Raw genomic sequence first — 23953 nt, 5'->3', positions numbered from 1 at the left:
CCTTCCCTTGCAGGCACTGACTTCTGTAGCAGCTCTGGGAAGGTGTTTAAGGAATGATCCAGTTTGCTTTGCAGATTGTATCAGGCCCCATGAACCAGATCTAACTCTGTGGCCTGTGATTTGGTTTTCTGTGTGCTATGGCTGTGGAGCTGGTGCAGAAATGAAACATGGCAGTGCTGGGAAAAATAAATTGAGGTTTCCAGTCCAGAGTTGACACTGGCTCTTATCCTGCCTCCCTACTTAGTCTCTTGCAATGTGTGAGATGTACCAAATGGGTTGTGTGAGAGGGCTCAGTCAGATCCTGTTGATGAGGGACAGCAGCTTGCTTCCTGGTGGGGCTCCTCCCCCAAATGCAGGGTCTGCAAAGCACAATGTGTCTGCCAGCTTGTGCTATATTGTGTGATGCCACCCACCAGATACAGCTGGTGGTAGATCACAAACCCTGGGTGGCTCATAGGCAGAGAGAGCAACAAGAGCTCTGGATTGCAGATGTGCGAGATACAGAACTGGCTTCAAAGTAGCTGCTCATCAAAGATTTGAAGCTGGGGCGTGACAAATCAGCCACTGTTCTCGATGTTCCCAGCATACTCGGGCACCACAGAGTAGAAGAAACGTGTATCTCTCAAGTTTGTGCTTGCTTTCAATAGCTTTGTCTTCATTACCAATTAGAGATGTGACCATATAAATGACAACGTAAAAATTGATTTTGTATGGTAGAGATGGTTCCTTTTGTTGCTTGATGGGAACAGCAAACAATTTTCTTCTTGTAGGACTGTAAAAAGGGATTTGCTAACTTTGTGAGCCAAGTTACGGGCAGAATTGCTGATGCAAAATGCTGTGTCAGCAACAGTTCTGCTCCTTGAAGCATGAGCTCTTCTGCAAGAATGGTGAAAACGTGGCAGGCATCCTTTTGTAATTTGATCCTTTTCTTCCTTACTTCCCTTAAGTTCCCTTAAGTCTCTTAGCTTGTGCACAATCAATGTGTGCTGGCAACAAAATGATCCTCATTGTTGGTGCTTATTGTATCATCTAGGACAGCTTGACATTGCAAGGTGATGAAGGAGTAAAGAGGCTTTCTTGTCTCTTTCAAAACATGGATTTTCTGAGATAGACTTTGTGAAATGAGAGTAGAGAAATAACTTTGTTAATTTTCTGGGAAGCATCAAACTTTATTTTCATGCTGCTTTAAAAGCATCTCTCACATCTAGCTGAGCAGCCTGCGCACTGCTAAGCATAGTAGCAAGGTTGCTAAAGTTACTGTTGGAAACATTGTGAAAATATGCTCTTTCCTCACTTTGCTCATAGTGTTTCGATGTTTCTGTTACACAAATGTGAACAGTTCCCTTAAAGCCTTTTTATTTTTTTTTCTCCTCACCTGGCAACAATTACTTGCTACAGCCAATGGGAATGGGAGCTTTCTGATCTTCTTTCTCCCTGTTTCCTGAACTGATGCAGAGTTTCCCTGACACTCTTAACACTCCTGGCTGCCCAGGAATGGGGGACACACAGGTGTGATATTCAGGGATGGTGATGCTTATGTTGCTTTGCCTTAATTTCTGGGGGCTGATGGGCATTTGAACTCATACTAAAGCATAAGAAGAGCTGGCAAAGTCCTTTAACCTATTTTATTATGCCCACTCAAGCTGAAATACTAGCTTATGTTGATTAACTAATCAAGTCACAGTACTTACTACTGAGAGGTAAGCCCCAAAATCTAATCCTCTGTTGTTGTTTGGTGGTTCTCAAAGATTTATTTGTGTCATCAGGAACAAGAAAATGCTTCTGCTTTTATGTTACTTCTAGTGGTTTTTGCTGTGGATGGAGAGGCAGTGACCTTGTTGTCTTGGCTCTGAAAGACAATTAGCTGTTTCTGTCTCTTGTTTGTCTGCAATAAGATGAATTTTAAGCATTTAGCAAGTCAGTTGCTGCTGATGAACTTGGCGCCTCAGCTCTATTCACAGGTGCTGAGGGAATTTGAGATGTGAAAGGCCTTGATATATCTGACCTTTCTAAATTATTTTCTACCTGAGTTCATGTCCTCTGAGACCAGGGTCATGTGGGGTCCAGTATCTCAGGCCCACTGACAGTATGCTCCCCAGGATTTGCATTTTCAGCTTTTTTTTTTTTTTGGTTTGTTTTTTTTCCTGAGGACAGTGGTTCCCTAGTGGTACTAAATTTGCCAAGGTCCCTTTGTATATGACAGATTCAAGAACTGAATTTGCTGCCATGTAAGCTCATGTACCTCTGAATAGGTCTCCCTGAAAAGGAAGAAAATGATGAAAAGAAAGTAAAACCAAAAGAAACTGACATCCAAATAGAATCATAGAATCATTTAGGAAAGAATAGATCTTTAAGAGTTATTGACTCCACCCAAAAACTTAGATTTGGCCTATTGATAACTCCAGCCCTACAAATACTGAAATTGAAGAATCTGTTTTTCGGAGCATATCTAGAAGTGGGTCAGTTTGTGGATATGCAGAAGTGTTTGTGAATGTGATGGTCTGGGAAAGGGAAGGAAATGTCATATTCTGACACAGATTTGGGGTTTATGTGTGTTTAGGAAGGGGATATAAATAACATGCAGTATCCAATTGCAGGTCTGCTTCTACGCAGCAGTTGCCAGAAATAAAGAAGCTTCTTTTTCCTATTGCTGCATATTCTCTTTTCTTCCCAGTGACAGATAAGTTGTTTCTTGGTGGCATTTGTCCTCTAAACCTTCTTATTGTCACAGTGTCCTTCTTCCCTACCCAAAACCACATATCCACTCTTTCTGCTTTGCTTATATTCTCTTTCTGTGAAAGCAAGCTCTGTGGTGACACTGACTTGACTGCTCCAGCCATGCCCCTTCTCTCTGTTTTGCCAGTGAAAGTGCTTGCCTACACTTACTATTTTGAGTTCTGCTGCTCACATCCTAGACTCTCCTCCTATCCCTTGCCTACAAGTTCTGTAGGTCACTTACTCCCTGATTCTTGCCCAAACCTAGAACTAGTTGCTCCAGCCCACACAGCCCAACTTTGACATAGCTGAACCTGCTTCTCTTGAAATGTTTGCTTGACTTCCATAATACACTTTCCCACCACCTATCTGATCATTGCCAGGATGTTCTTCAAAAGATTGTATTCTAATAAAGCAAGCTCTGCCTCTTGCTGTTCCCATTCACAGCTCCTATGCTTTGCCTCTCAGTAATCTCAATTGCAGAGGTAGCTTAGATTGATATTTCTGACCTGTTTAGAGCTAGTCTTTGGACCAATTTCAACAGTGCAGGGAGAGCTAATAATTTTTCCTAAATCCCCTTGCCCCTTTCTGCCATGCCCTAAGGAAACCCTGGGTACTGTTCCAACCTGTTTGCCAGGTGTCAGAACTGGCTAATGGCTGAAAATTGCACAAATGCTGAAAATGGCACAATTCTTGCAGATGCATTCAGTTTGCTGTCCCTGAAATGCAGTGACCTCATCCAGATGCACAGATGAGACTCGTATGTCTCAATTACTCTGGTATCTCTTTTTCTGTCCCCAGTTAATGCAGTATTGTGTTGTTCCTGCATTGGCAGTGGACAACTGCTCCCTCACTCCTTGTTTTGACACGCACCGCCCTCTTGGCACTGGTTCTGCTTTTGTGTCTCGCATCACCTCGCTGGTATTTCTCATTTGTTATTGACCTGCCACCTTTAGCCCCTGCTTGGCCTACTTACTGAATTTTGCTGTCAGCATTTCTGCATTTTCTTCTCCTTGGCTTTCACATAAAAACACTTTCCAAGAAGTGCCTGTGTTAACTTGATCCTGAAACTCTTCTTTTGGCACCACATGCACAAAAACTCAGCAGAATTAGACTGTTTGCAGAAGATCCTCTGCACTACCTGGGCCTTCCCTGTCCTATGGTACCGACCTCTTTTCTTGGGGAACTGCCTATGCATCTGTTTTCTCTTGTTTTATGCTCTGATTGTGAATGGTTTGGGACATACTTTCTAAATTTGGCCAACAGTGAGCACAAGGAGTCCTGGTCCATGGTAAGGATTCACAGGCTCTGCACTAATACTGAGTAGCAGTTCTGTGTAAATCATGGCTCTTTTGCTTTTTTATTCTTTTCTTCAGGCTGGCTGATGCCTGTTACTTTAGCTGCATGTAATCCTTGTCTCCTTGCCTTCTAGAGAACGACAGGACAGCGAGATTGCTCAGGAAATCCAAGTGAAGCTGGTGTTTGAAGCGGAGCAGCGCCGCAGGCAAGAGGAAAATGATGAGGTAACTTTTTAAGCCTCGGGGATGGCAGAGCTATTTGTAGCAGCCCTTCCAGTGCCAGCATTTCTTGATTGTTTGCCACAGGACTTGTCTTGCGTGGTGTCAGTCCTGGTATTCACAGGTCTTGGTATGCACAGAGGTTTTAGGGAGTCTTGTTACAGGAATAAGATATAGTTGGAGTCCTCATGCTCAAGAGTCACAAGGGTTGATGATGATGCCAGAGGGCAGGTAATAGCTGAGTATTGCTGAGGTGTTAATTGACCTGCTGTAGGAAAGTGTAATTTCTATGCAGGGTTTGAGATCAGCTTTCTTCTTCTAATGCAAGAAGGTGGGTACCACTGTTGGAAGAACTCTGGGTTGCGATTTCTTGGTCTTTGATGCAAAGACATCAGCAAGATCCTCAACTTGGTCATCTGTCTCTGGCTTCTCTGTTACCTTCCTTCACCTTCAAATTAGTCTTTCACAGCCTGAATATTCTGCAGTTTCTTGCTAGCAGATTCCTTTTGTGATTTCAGAATATTGCTCTATTGCTGCTGTTTCAAAAGCCTGCAGTGGGGTTTGTCCCTGGTATTCAAAGTTTTTGCTTGTTGATCAGTTCATTGTATCAGCTTGTCAGATTGGGTATTCAAGGAAGCTACAGACTGGAGGAACACCTGTGTGATCGTGGCGTGTGGCTTCATTTTTGATTATATGTAAGGTTACTCAGACTTCTCAGAAAATTAAGATGCTCAAGAGGCACCTGGTGGCATTTTCTCTGTAGAAAGTACGTAAACACAAGACTGTATTTCCTGCAAGAGCCTGAAATAAGAATCTGCCCTTGACAGATACATCAGTTTTCTTGTGCAAGACCACATTTTCTTCTTACACCATTAAGTCAAAGAAAGTGATGAAAGGCTGCCCAGGCAGATGTTGAATGCTTCTGAGAGGAGCTTGTGGCAACTCTAGCTAAAGGATTTATGCTATCGATGTCACCATCTGTCTCATTTTTATCTGGAAGGCAAAGGGGATGCAATACTACAAATATTGGCTGTGGGGACTGCACCCTTCCTTCCTGCCTTATGTAGAGAGCTGCTGGGATGTCAGCAGTCTGACAGCATGTCTCAGCAGCCTATCAAACCAGCATGCTGACCATCTTGTGCTTCTGTGAGCAATCTTCAGATCAGTGTGGCTCAAAGCAATGAGGTGAAGTTGAATAACTATTCTTTCTCATCCTCCTGGTACCTGGAAAGTTCCTAAGTGCACCTGAAATGTGACTGTGGACTGGGTTAGGATGCAGCTGGGTACCAGGGTATGAGACTACTGCCCATCCTTGCACAGCATCTGTTGTACCCTGCAGGGCACTCTGTGTTACACTGGTATGGGCCCCATGCTGGGATAGTCTTGTATTTGCCACACGTGAGAGTGTAGTAGCTGCTCAGTGTATGTGATAAGTCTCTGGTATCAGTATTGGCTGACAGTGTTATGCCAGTGCTCTGCTTGAGGCAGACCCCATCTGGTGTGCAGGGATTTTAAATGAAGTGCTAAGCCTACCTGCTTACAAGCCCAGCTTGTGAGAAATGGGTTATGCAGATTTGGAAGTCCTGAGCTGTCTCAGTCTTGGAGATAATGTGCTTAAGCTCATATATTTATAGACTTACTGTACTTGCTGGAAGGAAGGGAATGGTTTTGGGTTTTGTTTTGGGGTTTGTTTTGGTAAATAGCCTCTGAAATTCCCAGGTCCTCCCCAAAGCTGGTTACTGAGCAGAGCTGATTGGTTTTATTAATAGTTTGTACTTGAACACTCAACCTATGTCCTCCAGTGCTGGCTTTGCTCTGGAGGGTGTTGGCTCTTAGTTTGCATTTCATCCATACCTTTCCTGACTGCAATGTACACTTTACATGCGTGGCTCTATAAAGGTCCTGAAGATTAGAGAGGCTTAAATAAATGTCATCCAAACATGCCCTCCTGGTACCTCCCAGCTTCTCTTCCTAGCTTCAGAGTAGCTCCACTGACTCAAGTTCCTGGGCCCCAAATGAGCAAGCCCCAGGGAGCCATTAGCTGTTGCTAGGCCTTGTTGATCCATTACTCATCTTCAAAGGAAAACCAATTAGGAAAATGGAGTGCTATTCTCTTTGACAGCATATGTACCAAAACTGTGAAAGAAGATAAATGGCTGCAGTCCCTGCAGGACTCCTGCCTTGTGCTAGTTCTCTCTTGCTAACATCCCTTTCAATTTTTCTTTTCCTTCAGCCTCTGACTGTCAAAGTGATGCATTTCCCTGCCTGGCATCCTACAGTCCATATATAATACAGCTAGTATGAAGTGAGTTCATTACTTGCTCTGGGAACTCCATCCAGTCAGAAGTGTCTTCAGCTGGAGACAGTCTTTTTCTCTGTGTCTTCCTTTCCATGGTGGAGCACAGGGAGGAGGCCCAGCCCACACCTGGGAGCAAGTATGTGCTTGAGTGGCTTCCAAATCCTTGCTGAAAGCCTGAGGTTGCACATGCAGTTCCTTCCGCCATGCTTTGGCTATTAGGGCTTTGCAGACTTGTGTGCTCATGGAACAGGATCCTTGAGTGCCATGATGCTGAAAGCCCTGTGGTGGGCCTGGGTGAGGTTGGATGAGATGATGGTGATGAGATATAGTCCAGTCATAAGTCCAATCTAGGGGTTGGATTTGAGAGTAAACTTGTTGTTGCCATGTCTGAAAAATCAGATTATCAGAATTTTTTTAATTGAATGAAGAATATGAATAAAAGAATCTGGAGATGTTCTTTAGATGGGAAAGTAATGCTTTCTTCCATCCTCTGCAGGACATTGCCCGTCTCCTACAACAAAGAGAACTGCAGGAAGAAAAGAAGCGCAAGAAGCACTACTCTGAATCCCAGGGACACACAGTCTATGAAGATAGTTATTATGCAGAAAATGGAGGTACGTTTCTGCTAAAGGATCAAGATCAAGGCAGTACAGGTGAACCTGGTGGTCTAGAAACTCCTTTTAGTACATTTCCCTTATCCGACAGTCTTGTCTTCAGCACTGTAGCACTGCTTTAGTTTTGAGGGTCAGGACCAGACTGCTCTAGAGTTGGGAAGTGTCAAGAAAAAGTGAAGACAACTTTATGATTTTTTTAATGTCCCAGGAGATGTGGCCTAAAGGACAGGGACAAGGGTGTCTGGTGTGTGTATGTGCAAACACACGATGTTTTAAAAGGGCTTGTGGAAAAAGACAGTAGCTGATGGTACTGATAAGGCACAGTTACTCCCATATAACACCCCAAGTGTGCAGGGAAGAAATGCAGACACAATTCCACTCTTGTGTTTAAAGAGAAAAAGGTCCATGTGCTCATCTGTGGTGCTGGCACATCTATGTGCATAAAGGAGTAAGTGCTAGTTCATGGAACGGCCTTTCAAAAATAACTCCTTGCAGGTATGTATCCAAGCTTTAAAATTAGCACAGCCTCTTTGAATGACTTACTGAATAACAAGGTCATCTCCACAGATGTCTCTGCTCTGATTATCATCTGGAACTGTACGTTGTTGAAAAGATATGACCTGCAGCATTGTATTGCTTTCTCTTGGCTTTTATGATTGAATACAGATCTTCTTTAAATTGAGAGGAGAGAATCGGGGTGTGTTTAATTATGGAGCAATCTGGGGATGGCTTTGCTGTGCACTGATGGTGGTTCTTATGTGGGGAAGAGACAGGCTGCTTTTGATTTACCAGATTTTGAAGATCAGACCTCTTATTTCTCATTTTAACATCAATGCCATTAATGATTTTAAATGTCTTATTTGAACTTACACAAAGTATTTTAGTTTCAATTGGGAAGAAGTTCAAGGATGGCCAAGAAAACACAAAGCATGAAGTACAAGACAGTAACCAAGTGGAAATTTCATGACCGCAAGTCCTGCTATGTGTACAGTGCTGGGAAAGCCTTTGATCTTGGAGTCTTATGGCCAGCCCACACTTTTCAGAATTAAATAGGACAATAGTTTTTCATAATTAAATAGGACAAGTCCCTGTAAAAATACAGTGTAAGTAATAGTGATGCTGTACAGAGGTGGTAGGGTAAGATGTATTTTTATAACGGAAATGAGCTGACAAAAGTTTGTGACTCTGAACTGAGACTGTGGCATGGATTTTGAGAGCAGGATATCTCATGGGTCTAATTTTTCTTCCTGCAGTAGTCTGAAGTCTCAGGGGTGAGGTAGAAGCTGTTTTGACTGACTGCTCATAGCAGTACTGCTCTTGATCTGTGCTCTTTAAAAAACTAAAAAGGACTGAAGTAGCTTTTGATGCCTAGATATAGTCCATTGGTCTGGAACATTTAAGTACTTGGACACCATTTGACTAGGCTTCAGGATCCTGAATTTGTATCCTCCTCATTACTTGTGAACTCAAAAAACAGCCCTTGCTTTGTTTGGGTTTTAGTCTATTCTGAGACTTAATAAAAATTTATTCACATCCAGGAGGAATGTGGATTTAGGGCTATTGCTCCAAAGCAATCTGAGCTCTTACAAAGTGGAAAAATAAACATGAAAAGAATTCCTCCCCGAAGTGTCTGTGCCACGAAAAACATTTCTGCATTCACTCAGTCACTTTCTACTTGAGAGAGTAACACCAGGACCTAAAGAGTGTTTGCTCAGCCCCTGTAGAAGGTGCCACAGGAACCGATGCCTGCTGAGGAGTTAATCACCCTGAGATACCCAAAAAGCAAATCTTCTGCTCAGCTGCCTGACATGGTTGTGCTACCTGCAGCAATCCTTTCCCAGCATAGCCATCCTTTGCTGTTTCATGTTCTTCTGCTCTCTGCTGCTTTCCTCCATTGAGCTTTCCTTAATGACAAAATTGAATTAAGTCTTAGACTAATTCTTGTTTGTATTGTTCAAAAACTGACTTTTGCTTTCAGGCTCCGGCCTACGTTGTTCAGTAAGTCACATAGAGTGTGTTATCAGATATGTGTTTTCTGTAAATCATGTTAATGGTCTAAAACTGAACAGAAAAATAAACCACTTAATAGGAACTGCTGTGGTTACTCTTGCAGTTCTTGGATTTTAAAAAAATTTTACTTGTTCCAGATAAAAGACACACAGATTTGTTTTCAAGGTGGTTTTCTTTTTGTCGAACTTTTGCTGGCTCTGAAAGATTTTTTTTTTCTCAATACAATGGCTTGAAGGGAACATTCAGTATTGTTGTTTTGTTTGCTTTTTCTTACTGAAATCTAGATGATTGTAAGGAAGGAAGAGCTCTTTATTAAACAGAATGCAGTTCATTGCACTGATATCTATGAAACATTCGTAGATACCATAAACTGCTCGGCAGTGGAGAAGAAAGGTCTTACGCTGCTTGGTTTTCTTTGATTTTTTTTTTTTTTTTTTTGTGTAGTTCTATTTCAGATCAGCCTCTGCTTCAAGGCAGCTTTTTTTCTTTAGTAATACACCTTCATTCTGAAAAATTGCTGTTCAGAGATAATAGTTCACTCATTGCCATGATTTTTCTTAGCAATCATTGGAAAATAAGTCGATCAGCAGATTGCGTATGAGCACACTGCTGCATCCTCATAGCTGTTCCAGGTTTCTTACTGAAACTAAATGCAAAGAAAATTTCCACCTGCTTTCTGGAAAGCACAGAGGAAACAACCCCGCCAAGCTGCTGAGTAAGCGGCTTTTCCAGCTACATTGCTGAGGTCAGGAGCCTGGGTTTTGTGAAGTCTTATCCCACCCTTAAATTTCTGTAGTTGCAGTCAGAACTTAAACTTTAATTTAGCCAGTAATAGAAGTGCAAGTCCTGAAACTTCTGGGTCTGCAAGAGGTATGTGACAGTCTGTGGTGGAAGATATTTGGATGCTGCAGCCACACATCTTGTTCTTGCTTTTATATTAAAAAAAAATCATCACATCCCGCTTGTCTTTTTCTCATCTGCTTGATGTGGGTCTTCCTGCTGTTGGGTGAGGCTGTTTTTTTTCCTAATGAAAAACCTTGTGCCTGAAGTCAGGGGAAGGCACCGGTGCCCAAAATCCAAGGCCCAACCTGACCCTCTGCTTTGTTCCTCCTGGCCTTACATGCTCCTGTTGCCTCCCAGCCTCATCTGCCTTTTGTAGCCTCCTTTGCAATCCTTTATCTGATGGCTCCAGTATCCTGCAGCAGTGATGTGTCACCAGGAGATGAACTATTCTGCTAGCTCTCTTTCAGCCCCAATGACATCATTAAAAGTCCTTCATCTCCATACTGGCTTGTCCTTGTCTAAGAAGGACACATGGACATACTTTTTGGCTGGACCTGTGCTTTCTGCTCCAACCCCTTTGCCTCCTGTGTTGCCCTGCTGCTGTTTCACTTTGTCCTCCATTACATCCTGTGAGCATTATATCCCTCATATTTCCTTCTGATCCCACCATGTTTTGCCTGCATTTCCAGCCTCTGCCATCAAGTTCCCTCACCAGCATGCTCTAAGTCTGGCCTCCTTGAGCCACCATTAACCCCTGCACCACTAACCCACTCCTTGTTTGTCCCCCCATTGCCCAGAGCATCCCTGGGGTGATCCCAGAGAGCAGGTTTCTGAGCCTGGCAGGGCACGCAGTGGTGACGGGCACGCTCGCCGCCGGAGAGAGCACTGGGAAGCACCCTCGCCTTTGTCCTGTGGTACCTCCAAACACGGGCATTCCCCCTCGGAGCATCCTCAGAGGTCTCAACCAAGTGAGGCCAGCTATGGCTATCAGCAGGAGCGGAAATACGCCAGCCAGGGCAGGTCCAGGAGACCTCCTAGCCTTGACCTGGAAAGAGAAGCAGAGCACGGTGTCCATGGCCACAGCAATAGGTGGGAGCCACAGGAGAGAAGAGCGGCTGGCAGGGAAAAGGCTCGAAGACCTTCTGGTCTTGACCTGGAGTCAGAGCGTGGACTCACAGACCAGGTGCAGTGCAGCAGAAAACCTGCAAGGCAAGACAGAAAAAAGCACCTTCCTCTTCTTGAGGTGGAACTGGAGGCTGAGCAGGAGACCTGGCATCAGGGTGGCAGCCAGCAGGTACGCCCTGAAAAACACAAGTCTCGTCATCAAGGCCACTCTTCACATGGGATGGTGCGTGATGAGAGGTTCCATGATGCTGAATCTAGAGGTGATCATAGAAGGGGTAAGGAGAGAGGCTGCGTAAGGGCAGGACACAGGAGACGTTCCCCCTCCCCACCTGCTGTGACCCAGGGGAAGGCTGGAGACTGCCAGTGGCACTCAGGTAACCGAGTGATGGGGAAAGTGTATGTATGTGTGAGGGCAGACCTCTGGGTGCCCCATCCTGGTGTTAGTGAGATTCTTATCCATTCATGTTCTTGCTCTTTTTATTTCCTGACGTGTTCCATGGCATCAGGAGGAGGACTAAGAAGGCATTGTTGCAAATGGTGCCCTTGGGATTCTGTGGTTAAGAAGGAAAAAAAAAACCTGCAAACACAAACCTCCCCAAAACTAATCAACTTCTGGTTTTGAGATATATTTTGTGTTTCCTTGCATAGGAGAGGAAAAAAAAATAACAAAACCCCCAATGTTATGACTACACTGTGAGGACAGTGCCTAAGCACTATTAAGCCAGCAGTTTCCATCCACTTCTTACTGAAAACCCTTCTGACAACTTAACCAATTCACTTCAGGCATAGTTCAGTAGAGGCGTAAGGTGTCCTACTGGGATCTGTTTATAAGATGGGATTCTTATCAAATTCTATACAAACTCTATACAAGTGAATTTTTCTAGAAAACTCTATACTTCTTTTTGTTCAATAACACCTGAGGACTGGCTGATTTTAAAGATCCAGATCCATCTTTCTGCTTCTAAAATCTCATTGAGGGTGGAGGTGACCTATATCATAGTGAAAGTAGGAGTTCAGAAACTTGGATCTGTCTGCCACAATGTAGGAAACTTGTGCTTTAAGCCATCTGACTCGTTTGTGCTTGGATAAGGTGAGGATGATAATGTGTGTTTGCCTCTGGAGGTGCTAGGAGAATTATTCTTTGTTTTCATAATACAAAGGTTTACTTTAAATGTGTGGAAGGTGTTAATCAAGTCTTAATACAACCATTGTGTACTGATTTGCCCTGATACCATGTGAGTCAAAGTGACTCGGTATCCCATCACATTGAGTCAAAATAGCCAGAATCTCACATCCTCTTCCTGTGCACCATGGTCATGGTGGGCTTTGTGCTCCCCTGAGTGAGAGCAGAAGTGATGTGGAAGTAACATTTATTGTTGTCTTATGAGCAAATGAAGCTTGGCACTGATCAGCGTGTGAGGAAAGCTCAGCCTCAACCTTGCCAGCAAACAATTCCTGGAAATTTACTTTTATTCTTTAGAGGCAATGCTGTACAGAAGCCTTTTGGCCACACTGTTCATTCCAGCATAGTAAAACTGTATTTACCTTGACCTTGGACCCTGAATAATTTAACTCTGGCCAAGCTGGTGCTTTTTGACAGAGTTTTGGTCTGGGCAGGAGATTGCAGCTCTTAGCTTGGATTGGTCAAAGTGTGTTGGGAAAGGCCAAAATCATAGGCTTAATGCCTGAGCTGAAGCTTTTTTCTTACATTAGGATGGTGTTAATTACTTAAGATCACTGATCAGTTGATGCAAACAAAACAAAAAGCAGAACCCTTACACCCCTCCTTTAGTACCTGTAGAAGAGTTGGTTTCCTATTCCACACCTTTATTCTGGATTGATGCATGAGGTCTTTGGCCCTCTGCAGTTTGAGGGTTTCAGGATGCTTGCTGGATTATGATGATGGTTTGGTAAATGCACAGAGAGATTTTACAAGATGGGAAGGAAACTGGTTGATGGCCCAGTAACATGTAACAGGTATTTATAACAGTGGAAGTGGTAAAGCTGGAGGGAGAGAAGCTATGATTGAAGCTTTCTCAGTTTGAAATGTAAGAGACACAAACATATACACAAAACATCTGGAGTGTTTGTGTATATTGGACATAGAGCAGAAAACTCATTTAGAAGTCTGAGATGTCTGAATTGTACAGGTCAGACTGCAAAGGGAAGGAGGAGGCATTCATTGTATGTGAATGAAGTCACACATTTTATAACAGGGGTGCAGTGAAACTGCTTTGATGGCTTGGTGCATGGAGAAACTCTCAAATGCAACATTTTAAAATACTTGGAGATAGCTTAACTTAAATAAAACTGCACGCAAAGCAACAATGAACCATGTATGAACTTAATGTTTGCTTGGCTCTTTTCTCACTTTTTTCATGAATTGTAAAATTCATGGGTGAGCCCTAGGAATAAATAGTCTGAAACCTCATGAAAGCCCTGTCCCAGGCAAACACTGCTCCAATTATGTGTTCACAGTCTCTGCTGTGCTTGTAACAGATGCTGGGCTGCTCTCTGCTTCCCAGTTTTTCCAGTGTATCTGTGTTAATGCAGAGTGTGAAAAATTACAGTTCTTTTGCTAGTGTGGCTGTGTCAGCAAAGAGTGCTTCAAGGGACACAGCCTTTTCTACCCTATATTTGCATTGTGCATGCAGGGCATGATGTATCAGATATTTCTGTGTGCACAGAGAAATCTCCCTAAAGTGCATGCTGCACCTCAGCTAAAGGTCTTCTCAGACCAGCTGTCTGGCAGGTCTGTTACAGATGGCTCAGAACGTAGTGGGGTGTCCTTCCTAAGCATTCAGAAAATGGTTGAGTTTGATCGTTTTCTCTCACAATTCTGTAGGCACTAAGCAAGCTATGTATGATACACCCCAAAGGGAACAGGAGTTGTCTGATGCAGAAATGGCTCGAAAGCTGCAGGAGGAAGAGCTCCTGGTAAGTAGAGAGGGTGCATTAGTCAACTTAAAGCAACTTAAGGTAACCAGTGATGGCAATTTTAATTTGTAAACCTTTTATATATGATAGTGTCCTTAAGACCTAGGATCTTGCTACTCTGCATTCTGGTAATTACCTTTTGTCTTCCATACTCATGCATGTGGAGTGGCATCCAGCCTATGGTGGCCTATTTTCTAGAAACAGACACCCAAAAATTAAATGATTGAAGCAGAGTGATTTGAAATGAACATTTCTAGGCAGTTAAAGATAGCCTGTAACCAGAAGTGATCAGCCCAGAAGTGAAACAGGCCAGTGCCCATCTTTTAGAGAGAGGGCAGCAGGGTGGGAAATGCATTGTGGTGTGGCCTGGCAGATAGATGAGGGCAAAACTCATCTGAAAAGCTGAAATGTCAGTTTGGTTTTAGATTATGAGGTAAGTATTGAGGTAGCAAAGTATATTTGAGAGGGTGGTAGTGTACTTGTATGAGCATCTACTTGCCCTGCTCAGTATGTTAATGGGTTTGAATATTTCAGAGGTGTTACACTTTTGTCTCTGCTTTTTATCTCCTTCTTCCCCTCCCCCCCCCCTTTTTTTTTTCCAGGCTAGTGAGGAAGATCAGAAAGCAGCTCAAGTAGCCCAAGATGAGGTAAACAAGAATTCAATTGTTTGTAGGTGGGTTGCATGTAGTCAGTCTTAACTCTGCTCTGTCCCTTGACTTTTGATCACAGATAGGTGAAATCCTGTCTTAGAACCCTTCACATTGGGAAGCTGAAAGGGTTTAAATAACTCAAAACCAGAAAAGCAGTAGAACTGTCTGATAGTCTCTGTACTTTCCCTTCTAGGAGATTGCCCGGCTCTTGATGGCTGAGGAGAAAAAGGCTTTCAAGAAAGGGAAGGAGAGAGAAAAGTCTTCCTTTGAAAAGAGGAGGCATGATCAGGACTGGAAGGTATGTCAAGCTTCAGAAGGCACCACAAACTGAGTGCTGTAATGTTATTCCCATTTCCAGAGGGAAGTGAGGGTATGTGGTAAGAACAAAACGGATGATGCAGACTTGCATCCCAAGGGTCTTGCTGCCTGTAACTCGACTGTTTCCCAGGCCTTTTGAAGCCACTTCCTTAGATGCTCTTTGGCTTCATCCGCAAGCAACGTGAGCCTTGGGCTCTGGCCTTGGAGGTTGGTGCTGGATGTCACAACACCTTAAGCACTCTCTGGCCTTCCTGGTGCACGATCTTCCCTCTGCTAAAATCCTCACTCTAGCAATAAAAGCAGAGGTTGGTTCTGTTTGTACTCAGTACATAAATGGGCAGCACAGCTGTCACTCTCATCAGTTATAAAATTGGCTTTATAATGACAGTATAGAGTGTATCAGCTCTAGGTTTCTGTATGAGTAATGTTACCAACGGTTTGCTGGCTGATGTGAAGGTGATAGGAAACAGATTTCATGGTCTGCACTGGTAAGGTCCTAAGGGGGGTATTATGTTAGTCCTGGGGCCAGCTGGAGGTAGCTCTGATGTTTTCAGCCTCCTCTTTATGTCTGAGAGGTTGCAGGAGCACAGCTGCATGCATCTGGTCCCTTGTGCACAGCCCAGCTGTGTTCACAGTGGTTACACACTGACTGCATTTGACCCCAACCTCAGGACGGGTCCCCTGACGCTGTCTTGTATTTAGAGAAAAAGATGGAGTTTGTCTCAGCAAGACTGAGTTCCATTTACTGGAAGTTAGTCCTGATACTGCTGCTGGTTGCACATGTCTGGCTGTAGATAGTTTTGTATATAAAGTGAGCACAAAAGGACTGCATGAAGCTGTGGCAGCCTCCGTGCACGGGCTGGTATCTTGCAAGGCACAGAGATGAGCTGCTTTCCCTTCTTCCCATCAGCACGATGTGAGCGAGTCCACACGCTCAAGGTCAAAAGAAGGACCTGAAGCTCAGCGACACAAAGGTGACAGATCTTCAAGGTAAGCTTGGACTGGCTGGCAATAACAGAAATGCAGCTGGGAAGCTGCTCAGAAGCTGAGTCCTAGGAAGGAGTTGTGGGATGAGCAGCCTGACCCACCTACAAGGGGCTTGGTAGAGGACAAGGGGTTTAGCAATGAAAAGAGATGGAGGGCACAGCTGATGAGGTGCGGGGTGACATGTGTCACTTGCTGTGCTTGTAGCATTTGACCAGAGGAGTCTCCCTGCCTGGCACTGAAGGAGATTGATGAGCTCATGCAGTGACATTTGTTAAATGGCAGAGAAACATTGAGAGGGTTAAAGAGCTTCTGGGGATGTGGAACCAAATGTCATCTCTGTCAGGAAGGAGTAATTGCGATGCATTTGCACAGCTGCTCCCTTGGGTCCTTGCTCTCAGTTAAGCCCTGTACACTGCTTCTGCTGCTGCATGTGGACACCCCCCTGCAAGCAAGTACCCTGTGCTTTGGTGTACCTCATCCCAGAGCTGATTGGGCCATGCTGTAGCCCAGTGTTGCTTCTGAATCTCTTGGTACCCTGGCCTGATGCTCCTCACAAAAGACTGAACACTCCAAATGTGACCCTGGTGGCCTTGATTTCCAATCCAGATATGAGCCTAGAAATTCTTGTTGAATTTGCAGAAGAAACAAAAAATGAGGAGTGCAGATGGAGACTGGGAGAGATCTTATTAAAATACTCTGGAGTTAAAATTGGGCAGGCATTAAACACCCTAAAATGTTGTTTTTAGTGAGGTTTGCATCAAACTTCATAATGAAAATTGTTTCCTGACAACTTGAAACCATTATTAAATGAAAGCAATCCATCAGAAGCAGTAAATACTGTGCATTTCTCACCACAGAAGGGGTAGTACTCAGCTGGTCTGCAAGTGGGAGGTCTGAGCCAGACACTGCATCAAACTAACAGGAGCAGACCAGGCAGATAAGATGTTGCTTTTGCCATTCTGTTATGCCTGAGTTTTTTCCCCAGCACTTCTTCTTCACTGTTCTCAGCAGGTCACAGCCTCACCTCGATGACCACGCTCGGTATTACACAAGCCAGCCCAGCCCCTTGCGCCAGATTCCCAAACCAGAGCAGTCTCCTAGAGGTAGGATGAAGCCCATGGTTGCCACAGCACTTGAAATATCATGGGCTGCTTTCCTCAAATTAGCAGCCTGCAGGACAGGAGGTTTGAGAGATGCTAACAGAGAGGAGGAATGGGCATTGCTGCCACAGCAGCAGGCAGGTGATGCTAGTCAGTGTCCAACTCAAACTTGCTGAGAACATTCCAGGCAGAGACAGTAAAAAGCTGAATTGGTTTGCTTTGAGTTATTTAAGGTGCTCTCTGCATGTCCTCTGTGATCTCTTAATGATGAATGACTGTAAATCCAGACAGCAAATGAAGGGGAAATGATATGAAGACCATGACATGATGGATTTCAAGTGACTCACTAGTATCAAACAATCCAACACAAGACAAAACCTTGCAGTATCACCTGTCTGGCGGGTGACTAGGATGGTCAGACAGAAACTGGCCCTGAGAACTGGCTCGTTTTTTTCCTGTAGCATCTCAGCCCTGCTTTTCCGGCTTGTTTACTGAAATGGCTTGGCCTCTCCAGTTTTTAAAATCTGAATGATTTTATCTGAGTTATCTCTAGATGTGGGAAGGAAAGGGACAGACAGAGTTGAATTCATTTAAATTTCTTCCAGCTCCACTGACTGTGACTTACATATGGACAGTTTACTTCACAAATGTAGATGTTTAGGAATTTTTTTGCATTCTGTCTTCATCAAACAAGCCGGGAAGTTGATGGCACTTTGTAAAGTTTGTAAGCCCAGTGTTCATTCCGTTGTCTTTAGTGAGACTGTGCCATGTGCCTGCAGTGCTGGTCACAACCTAGAAGAAATGCAAATGCCTGCCTGTCCTGTGGACATATCCTTCCTCTTGTTTGAGTAATGTAATACGCTGTTCCCATTTTGGCATTTGGCTTTATCAGTACTCTAGAAGTCAGGCAGACATCCAAGAGAGCAGGACAAATAAAAGATGACTGCAGGTAGTATTTTCTTCACCTAATTTTATCCTTATGGATTTTTTTTTTCTGTTTTGCTTTCCAGGTTCCCATAGGAAGCAGTAAATTGTGCTCGCCTTTGCTTTGGTACTGACTCTTCTGCAGCAAACATTACTGGAATTGCCAGGCAACTTTCTCAGTTCCGTACCCAATGGGAGGTACCACCTCCACTCCCAGGATCTCCTCTTTAAGTATCAGCATATTAATAAGGAACACTTGTTTGTTTCAATTTCTTACCTGTGTGTGATCATTTCAACAGTGCAGTATAATCTAGCCGCCACAGAGCTGTGTGAATCAACTTAGCTGATTTTTAATGGCTGCCTCATATATTCTTTTGAGGCTTTCCTTTAATTTTTATTTTAAAGCTTTGGCTGGAGCTTTGACAAATAGGGCAAAATAGATGTACGTACAACAGGAAGGAAAATCCAAGATAAGAGCTGTGTGATGGCAGTGCAGCAGAACGTCAGGAGTACGAGTCCTTTACATATTAGAATGATTTAGCAGAGAGAGGAAATTTTTTCCTTCCTATGCTGAGTAAGACAGCTGAGCCAACCTGACAGCCATTCTATCTTGCAGGAAAGAGAGAAGATCTTCACAACATACTCCAGCAAAAGCCAGAACCTGGGACTAGTGAGGAAGAAATTGCTGATTTCTTAACTGCTGTATTTCTTTCTAGGGTTTCCAGAAATCTGGATGGAGTGTTTAACCAGGCATTTAGCTCCAGGATATAGGATAGAACAGTTAAGAGGAAATACTGAAATTAGACCTTGTGTGCATGACTTTTAAGACATGCCAGGGAGCTGATGAAGCTGTGAGTTGTGGATTGGGAGGAACCATACAAACAAATTTAAATGCCTGAAGGGACCTCTGTGGTCACCTGCTTTGAGCTTCAGTGTGGTAGAAGCCTAGGAATTTTACTGAAGCCAAGTAGGAACTCCAAGCTCAGTTGCTGGTGCACTTTTGTATGGTAACTTGTGTCTGTACCTGCAAATGTCTTGGAAACCTGGGGCTGAAGGAGGGCCATATGGCCATTGAGCAGTGAATCCAAATTTTACTCTTACCAGCAACTCTGAGCTAGCCACAGAGTACTGAGCTAGTCCACACAGTGTCTGTACTGTCTGCCTCCCTCCATACAGCATCCCCAGGTAGACTCCAGTTAGGATAAAGCTGCTTTCTAGGGCACAGCACGCTCTGCAAATGTGTCTCTACAGATTTGCACATGCAGTTAATTTTTTTTCCTTTCAGTGTCTTGTTTTCTCTCCACTCTTTGAAAATCCTTCTCTTGCACAAACAACTAGCCTTTTCCCTTGGCCTTTTCTCAACAAATTTTAATTGTTTTGCCTCTTTAACACTTTTTTTTCTCAATACATTTTTAAACAGCAAAGCTGAGCATGTGGACACTGGTTCAGCCAATATGAGCTAGTTATTTATTTACCAGTCAAACTCAATGCAGCAAACCTGACTGTTGTCCCTGCAGCCCACCTTCCTTATTTCATTGAGTCTTCCCACCACACTCTTTGTCTTCTGCTGGCAGCTATGGGTCCACTGCTGGCTTTGCTGAGGAGGGAACGCTGAGCCATGGCTGTACTTGGGCTTAGCAGCAACCTGCCTGGGAAGGCACACTGACATCTCTGTAGAGCTTAGTGTGGATAGGAAATCAGAAGAGATTATGGCTCTCTGCTCTTGCACTAATGCACAATTCAAGCTCCAAGGCAGCTGTAAGACTTTGAGCTTGATTGTTGTCCTTGGTCAGGATAGTTACAGTGGCAAATCACTAGGAAGACCAGGCAACTCCTTCACCTAACCTACAAGGGTATGTTTAATACCACAACACAAGCCCATACCTTGCCTTGACCACAATTCAAGGAACTTTTGTCTTCTACCTGCACTGGAATGTTGGCAGCAGTTCACTAATTTGGAGAACTAGCTTACCCCAGTAGAGTTCAGCTCCACGCATACACTAGCTGGAAGTGTTTTAACAGAGGACTTTGTGCATCGGCAGCAGCATCCTCGTAGCTGCATTACCTTTGCTTCCAGACCATGAGCTTGTTCACCTGCATGAATCCTTAAGTGACTTGCAAACCCTTTCTTGCTGCTTCTTCTCAGGAAATATCCCAGCCAGCGGCTAGATTTTACTGTCCTTGCTTTGTTCCCTCTTCTGGTTCCATCTTTGTTGATTCAGAAGTGTTAGTGTTGTTCAAAGGATCTGGAAAAAGAACAACATAGACCGTATTTTTTTTTCCTTGGTAACTTGGGCCAATGAGGCAACCTCATTTGCAATGGTTTTATTTTGTAAAAATTTATTTTTGTATTTCGTATAACAGTCAAAATTTCTACTGCTGAAAATGCCATTTTTCTTTTCTGTAAGTTTTTTCCCTCCATTGCCATCAGAGTATTTACTGCTGAGAAATGGATGCCTGGTGGAGCTTTACAAACTAAAACTTTCTACAAATACCCTAGTCTACGCTCTGCTGTTTGTATCATCTGGTGCAGTTGTGAAAACTGGATGGGGAAGAACCCTGCCAAATCAGAAAGCAGTTGTACTTTGTACTCCCTATGCATGGGGAAAAATGGTGACCCTCTGCACAAGGCAAGGGGAAATCACCAACTAGGAATTTAGCCCACCCTGGGCCTCTTTAGCTGGCTGTGATGGGCTTTCTTGCACTGCAGTTGGCTGATGTAACTTCTGTCTTACTCTAATCAGGAAAGTCATGAAGGTCCTGAGCCTGCTGATGTTTGGAGAACCTCTTGGTTCAGGAGGGATGCTTGTTGACTTCAGTGGGAGTGAATGGAAATTAAATGTGAGAAGACTCCAGTTGATCTTATTTGGAAGCTGGGTACAGTCTGAAGAATACCTCAGTGCCTATTCTGTGGAGCTGCAGGATCTCATTAAATGCCTTCTCAGGTGAGCCAAGCTCTACAGCCATGGTGGCAAGAGCCTGAGGGAAAGATCCTAGGAGTATCTGCCACTTCCTCAAATGTCTTCAGGGACTGCTATTTTTCTACAGTCCTTGTGAAAAGGACAGCCCTGAGGTTTTGTTAAAAGGGCTTGTATTGAGGAAGACAGAAATGCTAAGAATGGTAGCTGAGGAAAGTAAATGGGGTATAAACAGAGCAACTTGTGGGCCTTGTGCAGTCAAGCAGGTTAGAGGCAAAGGTCGCAACTGGACTCGGATGGTTAGTGACCGCTTTTGGAAGGAGATTCCATGGTCCCATTGAAGTCAACAAGTGTTAATAACATGGATGTTAATAACAAGGAGCCAATTCCTCTTGGGGTTCAGCAACCACAGTTCTGAGAGTCAAGAAGATGCAGCTCATGTAGGTGAGATGCAAAATCAGCACCTTGCACATGTGTCCCTGGAAAAAGGCACAATGAAGTTATCTTTTTTTTAAAGGAACAATCACAGCAATATTTCCTTTCTTTGACAGAAAAATATTTGAGTAACTATTTTTTCCTTTCCTATCTTGCCAAGTTTCAGTAGCTTTGCTTATGGTTTTGGTCTGGACTTAGTGGCATGTTGGAGGCAGACCTTGCTGGAACCCCTGCCCAGATCATTCAGGTCTTGCATCCCTTTCTGACTGTGCATTAACAAGGCAACAGGCACCACGCAGAAAATTCATCACCATGAAGTTCTGGCACTTCCCAACCTCCCTAGTAGGCACATCTCACCAGCAGGAGTGCTTGCCACCTCCTCACCTCCATCCTAAGCACAATGTTCTGCAGAAGAGAGGTTGGGCGACCCCGAGTGATTGTGCCTTACATGCAGGGGTCCTCGATGTTTTCAGCAGGCTGATCTGAATCATCTTGCTATGAAATGCTGTCTTAATGTGAACTGTGCAGCTTCCTGCAGTGAGAAACAGTTATTGTCATGTGGATAGACCCAACAGGTTAATCTTCTCTCTCTTTTTTTTTTTTTTTTTTTTTTTAAGAACTTCATGGTTTTGAACTTAGTGGGGGTGGGAAAATATCAGCTGTTAAGGGAATATATGAAGTCTCATCATTGAATTTCTCCTCTTGGGGAGGAAGGACAGAAATTACAAATGCTGCCGTCTGCTTTACTCTGTAAAGGGATCTTGTATATACAGTATTTTTATATCTCTGCATTCCCACCTGTCAGGATTTGAATCAGGATTATTAATATTCTCTTAAGGGAAAAAAAAAAGGATTTTTATTTTTTTTTACAGTGCTAGACCTCTGTGCATTTTTGTTTTGTGCCAAATTACGTCCACTGTTACATTCTAGTGTTTTCATTCAGTTTATTGCTATTGATCAATGTATATTATATTTTTATTATCAAGGTTTTTATTTTAGTGCACATTTACCTGTATGCAAACTAACTGTGGATTGCTAATTTATATATAAAGGGGAGCACTTGGAGACTGTGTGAGGATTCCCCTACTTAGTTTACACTCTTGTAGTCTAGTGCAGCCAGTCCACAAAACTCATCACGTCTTGCACACAATGATCTCCTTAGTGTCTGTCACCCCAAGCAGATTGCTTCCAGGCAGCACTGGCACTGAAAGGCTTGGGAGATGTGATAGGAAACACAGCACAGCTCACAGGGTGGCCTAATGGGTGACCAAGCTCTGCTGTCCTGCTCCTGGCAGTGGATGCTGCAGTTGGTATTCCCACAGCAGTGCCTCTGGCATGAAGGATGCCACAAGCTGCTTGTCTTTTTTTCTTTTTTTTTTCTTTTTTTTTAATTTTGTTGTGGAGAACAGGCATAAAGCTACAGACATCCCAGTTTACTGTGTTCTTTAACATACATGCTGTAGCATATTTCTGGCTGCTGTGGAGGCTCTGCCTGGGCTGCACACAAGTGCCACTTGGACTGCTGCACCCAGGACAGGCTGCAGGACACAAGTTTTGTGTCAAGGATCTGCACTGCCCTCAGCTTTTGGGCTGGAAATATTATTAGCCACCTCTCCCCATGAGTAGCACGGGGCAAGGCTTAGCTGTGCAGTTTGGGCTCTTCCAGGAGAGTCCCAAAGAGGACAGGGGCATACACATATTAGTATTTCCTACTTCACAGTAACAAAGTTCCACTGTATCAGTGTTCACTCTAAGTAGACTCCACAGTGTGTCTCCAGCTGCATCTGTGCACTGCAGTATAGTTAATTGCCTCAGAGAAATAACTGCAATTGTCTCGTTTAGCTCTTCAGTGTAAACTTTCAGCCTGTTGAATCTAAATATTAGCCACACAATGAGATGGATTAGTTCAGAAGGTTTAAATTCTTCAGAGCTGCAAGTGAACCCTGCGTTGCAACAGCTAATCCTGAAGTATGAATTGCACACTGACAATAATCTGTCTATGCAAGCCTAGGTTGGTCGTTTGTTTGGGGTTTTTTTTCTTATTTTTGACCATTCGCTCTAATTTTATCAGGTTTGGCTTAGAACTTCTGAATGACATTTAACCAAAGTATCATGTCTGTGTGTGTATAGCATGTTTTGCTTCATAGTCCTGAATTCTCATTGAATGTAAAGGGAACATTGCCTTGCCCATTTTGTTCAATAAACCGCTGTATTTTGTTACCCACCACACCCTTCTGTCTCCGTGTGCTTTTCTGGGAACACTGAAATGGATTACCAGGAGCAGAAGAAAACAGTGCTTTGTTCCACCCTTGACTGCTTGAGCTTAGCTTCTTCAACCAGTAATTGTATTCCTCCAATATAATAGATGTAGTAAAGCAACAAATTTATATTTGATTTTATTATTTTGTAGCCAAAGAGATGGGAAAAAAATCTGTGTAATATCTTGGAAAGAATCTTGATTGTATCATTTCCTGGGGCTGTGATACTGAAAAACAAAGCAATATAATTATCTGCAAATAATTTTAATTTGTAAAAAGCCTTCTTGAAGCTTTCCAAGAGTGAGATAGAGTGGTAGGACAGAAGGCAAGAAGGAAACATGGCAAATAGCCTGTGACAGACAG

The 23953-nt window shown here is 43.6% G+C and overlaps 1 protein-coding gene across 3 annotated transcripts in view; it reads left to right on the top strand.

Annotated features, from left to right (window-relative positions):
- CCDC50 (coiled-coil domain containing 50) overlaps positions 1-23560 on the top strand; it is a 42005-nt gene extending 18445 nt beyond the window's left edge. The window contains exons 4-12 of one of the 3 annotated variants that reach the window (XM_030456627.1): positions 4148-4238; positions 7028-7145; positions 10736-11437; positions 13909-14000; positions 14603-14647; positions 14844-14948; positions 15879-15958; positions 16964-17058; positions 18066-23560. In XM_030456627.1, the coding sequence (XP_030312487.1) occupies positions 4148-4238; positions 7028-7145; positions 10736-11437; positions 13909-14000; positions 14603-14647; positions 14844-14948; positions 15879-15958; positions 16964-17058; positions 18066-18085 (1348 nt within the window). In that variant the 3' untranslated portion in view covers positions 18086-23560. The remainder of the gene's footprint in view (positions 1-4147; positions 4239-7027; positions 7146-10735; positions 11438-13908; positions 14001-14602; positions 14648-14843; positions 14949-15878; positions 15959-16963; positions 17059-18065) is intronic. The other 2 variants (XM_030456628.1, XM_030456629.1) reach the window with 2 other exon arrangements.
- Positions 23561-23953: the final 393 nt, after the last annotated feature.

Source organism: Calypte anna, chromosome 9 (genome assembly GCF_003957555.1).
Source record: "Calypte anna isolate BGI_N300 chromosome 9, bCalAnn1_v1.p, whole genome shotgun sequence".
In the NCBI taxonomy this organism is placed as follows: domain Eukaryota; kingdom Metazoa; phylum Chordata; class Aves; order Apodiformes; family Trochilidae; genus Calypte; species Calypte anna.
This window is presented reverse-complemented; position numbering and strand designations above follow the sequence as displayed.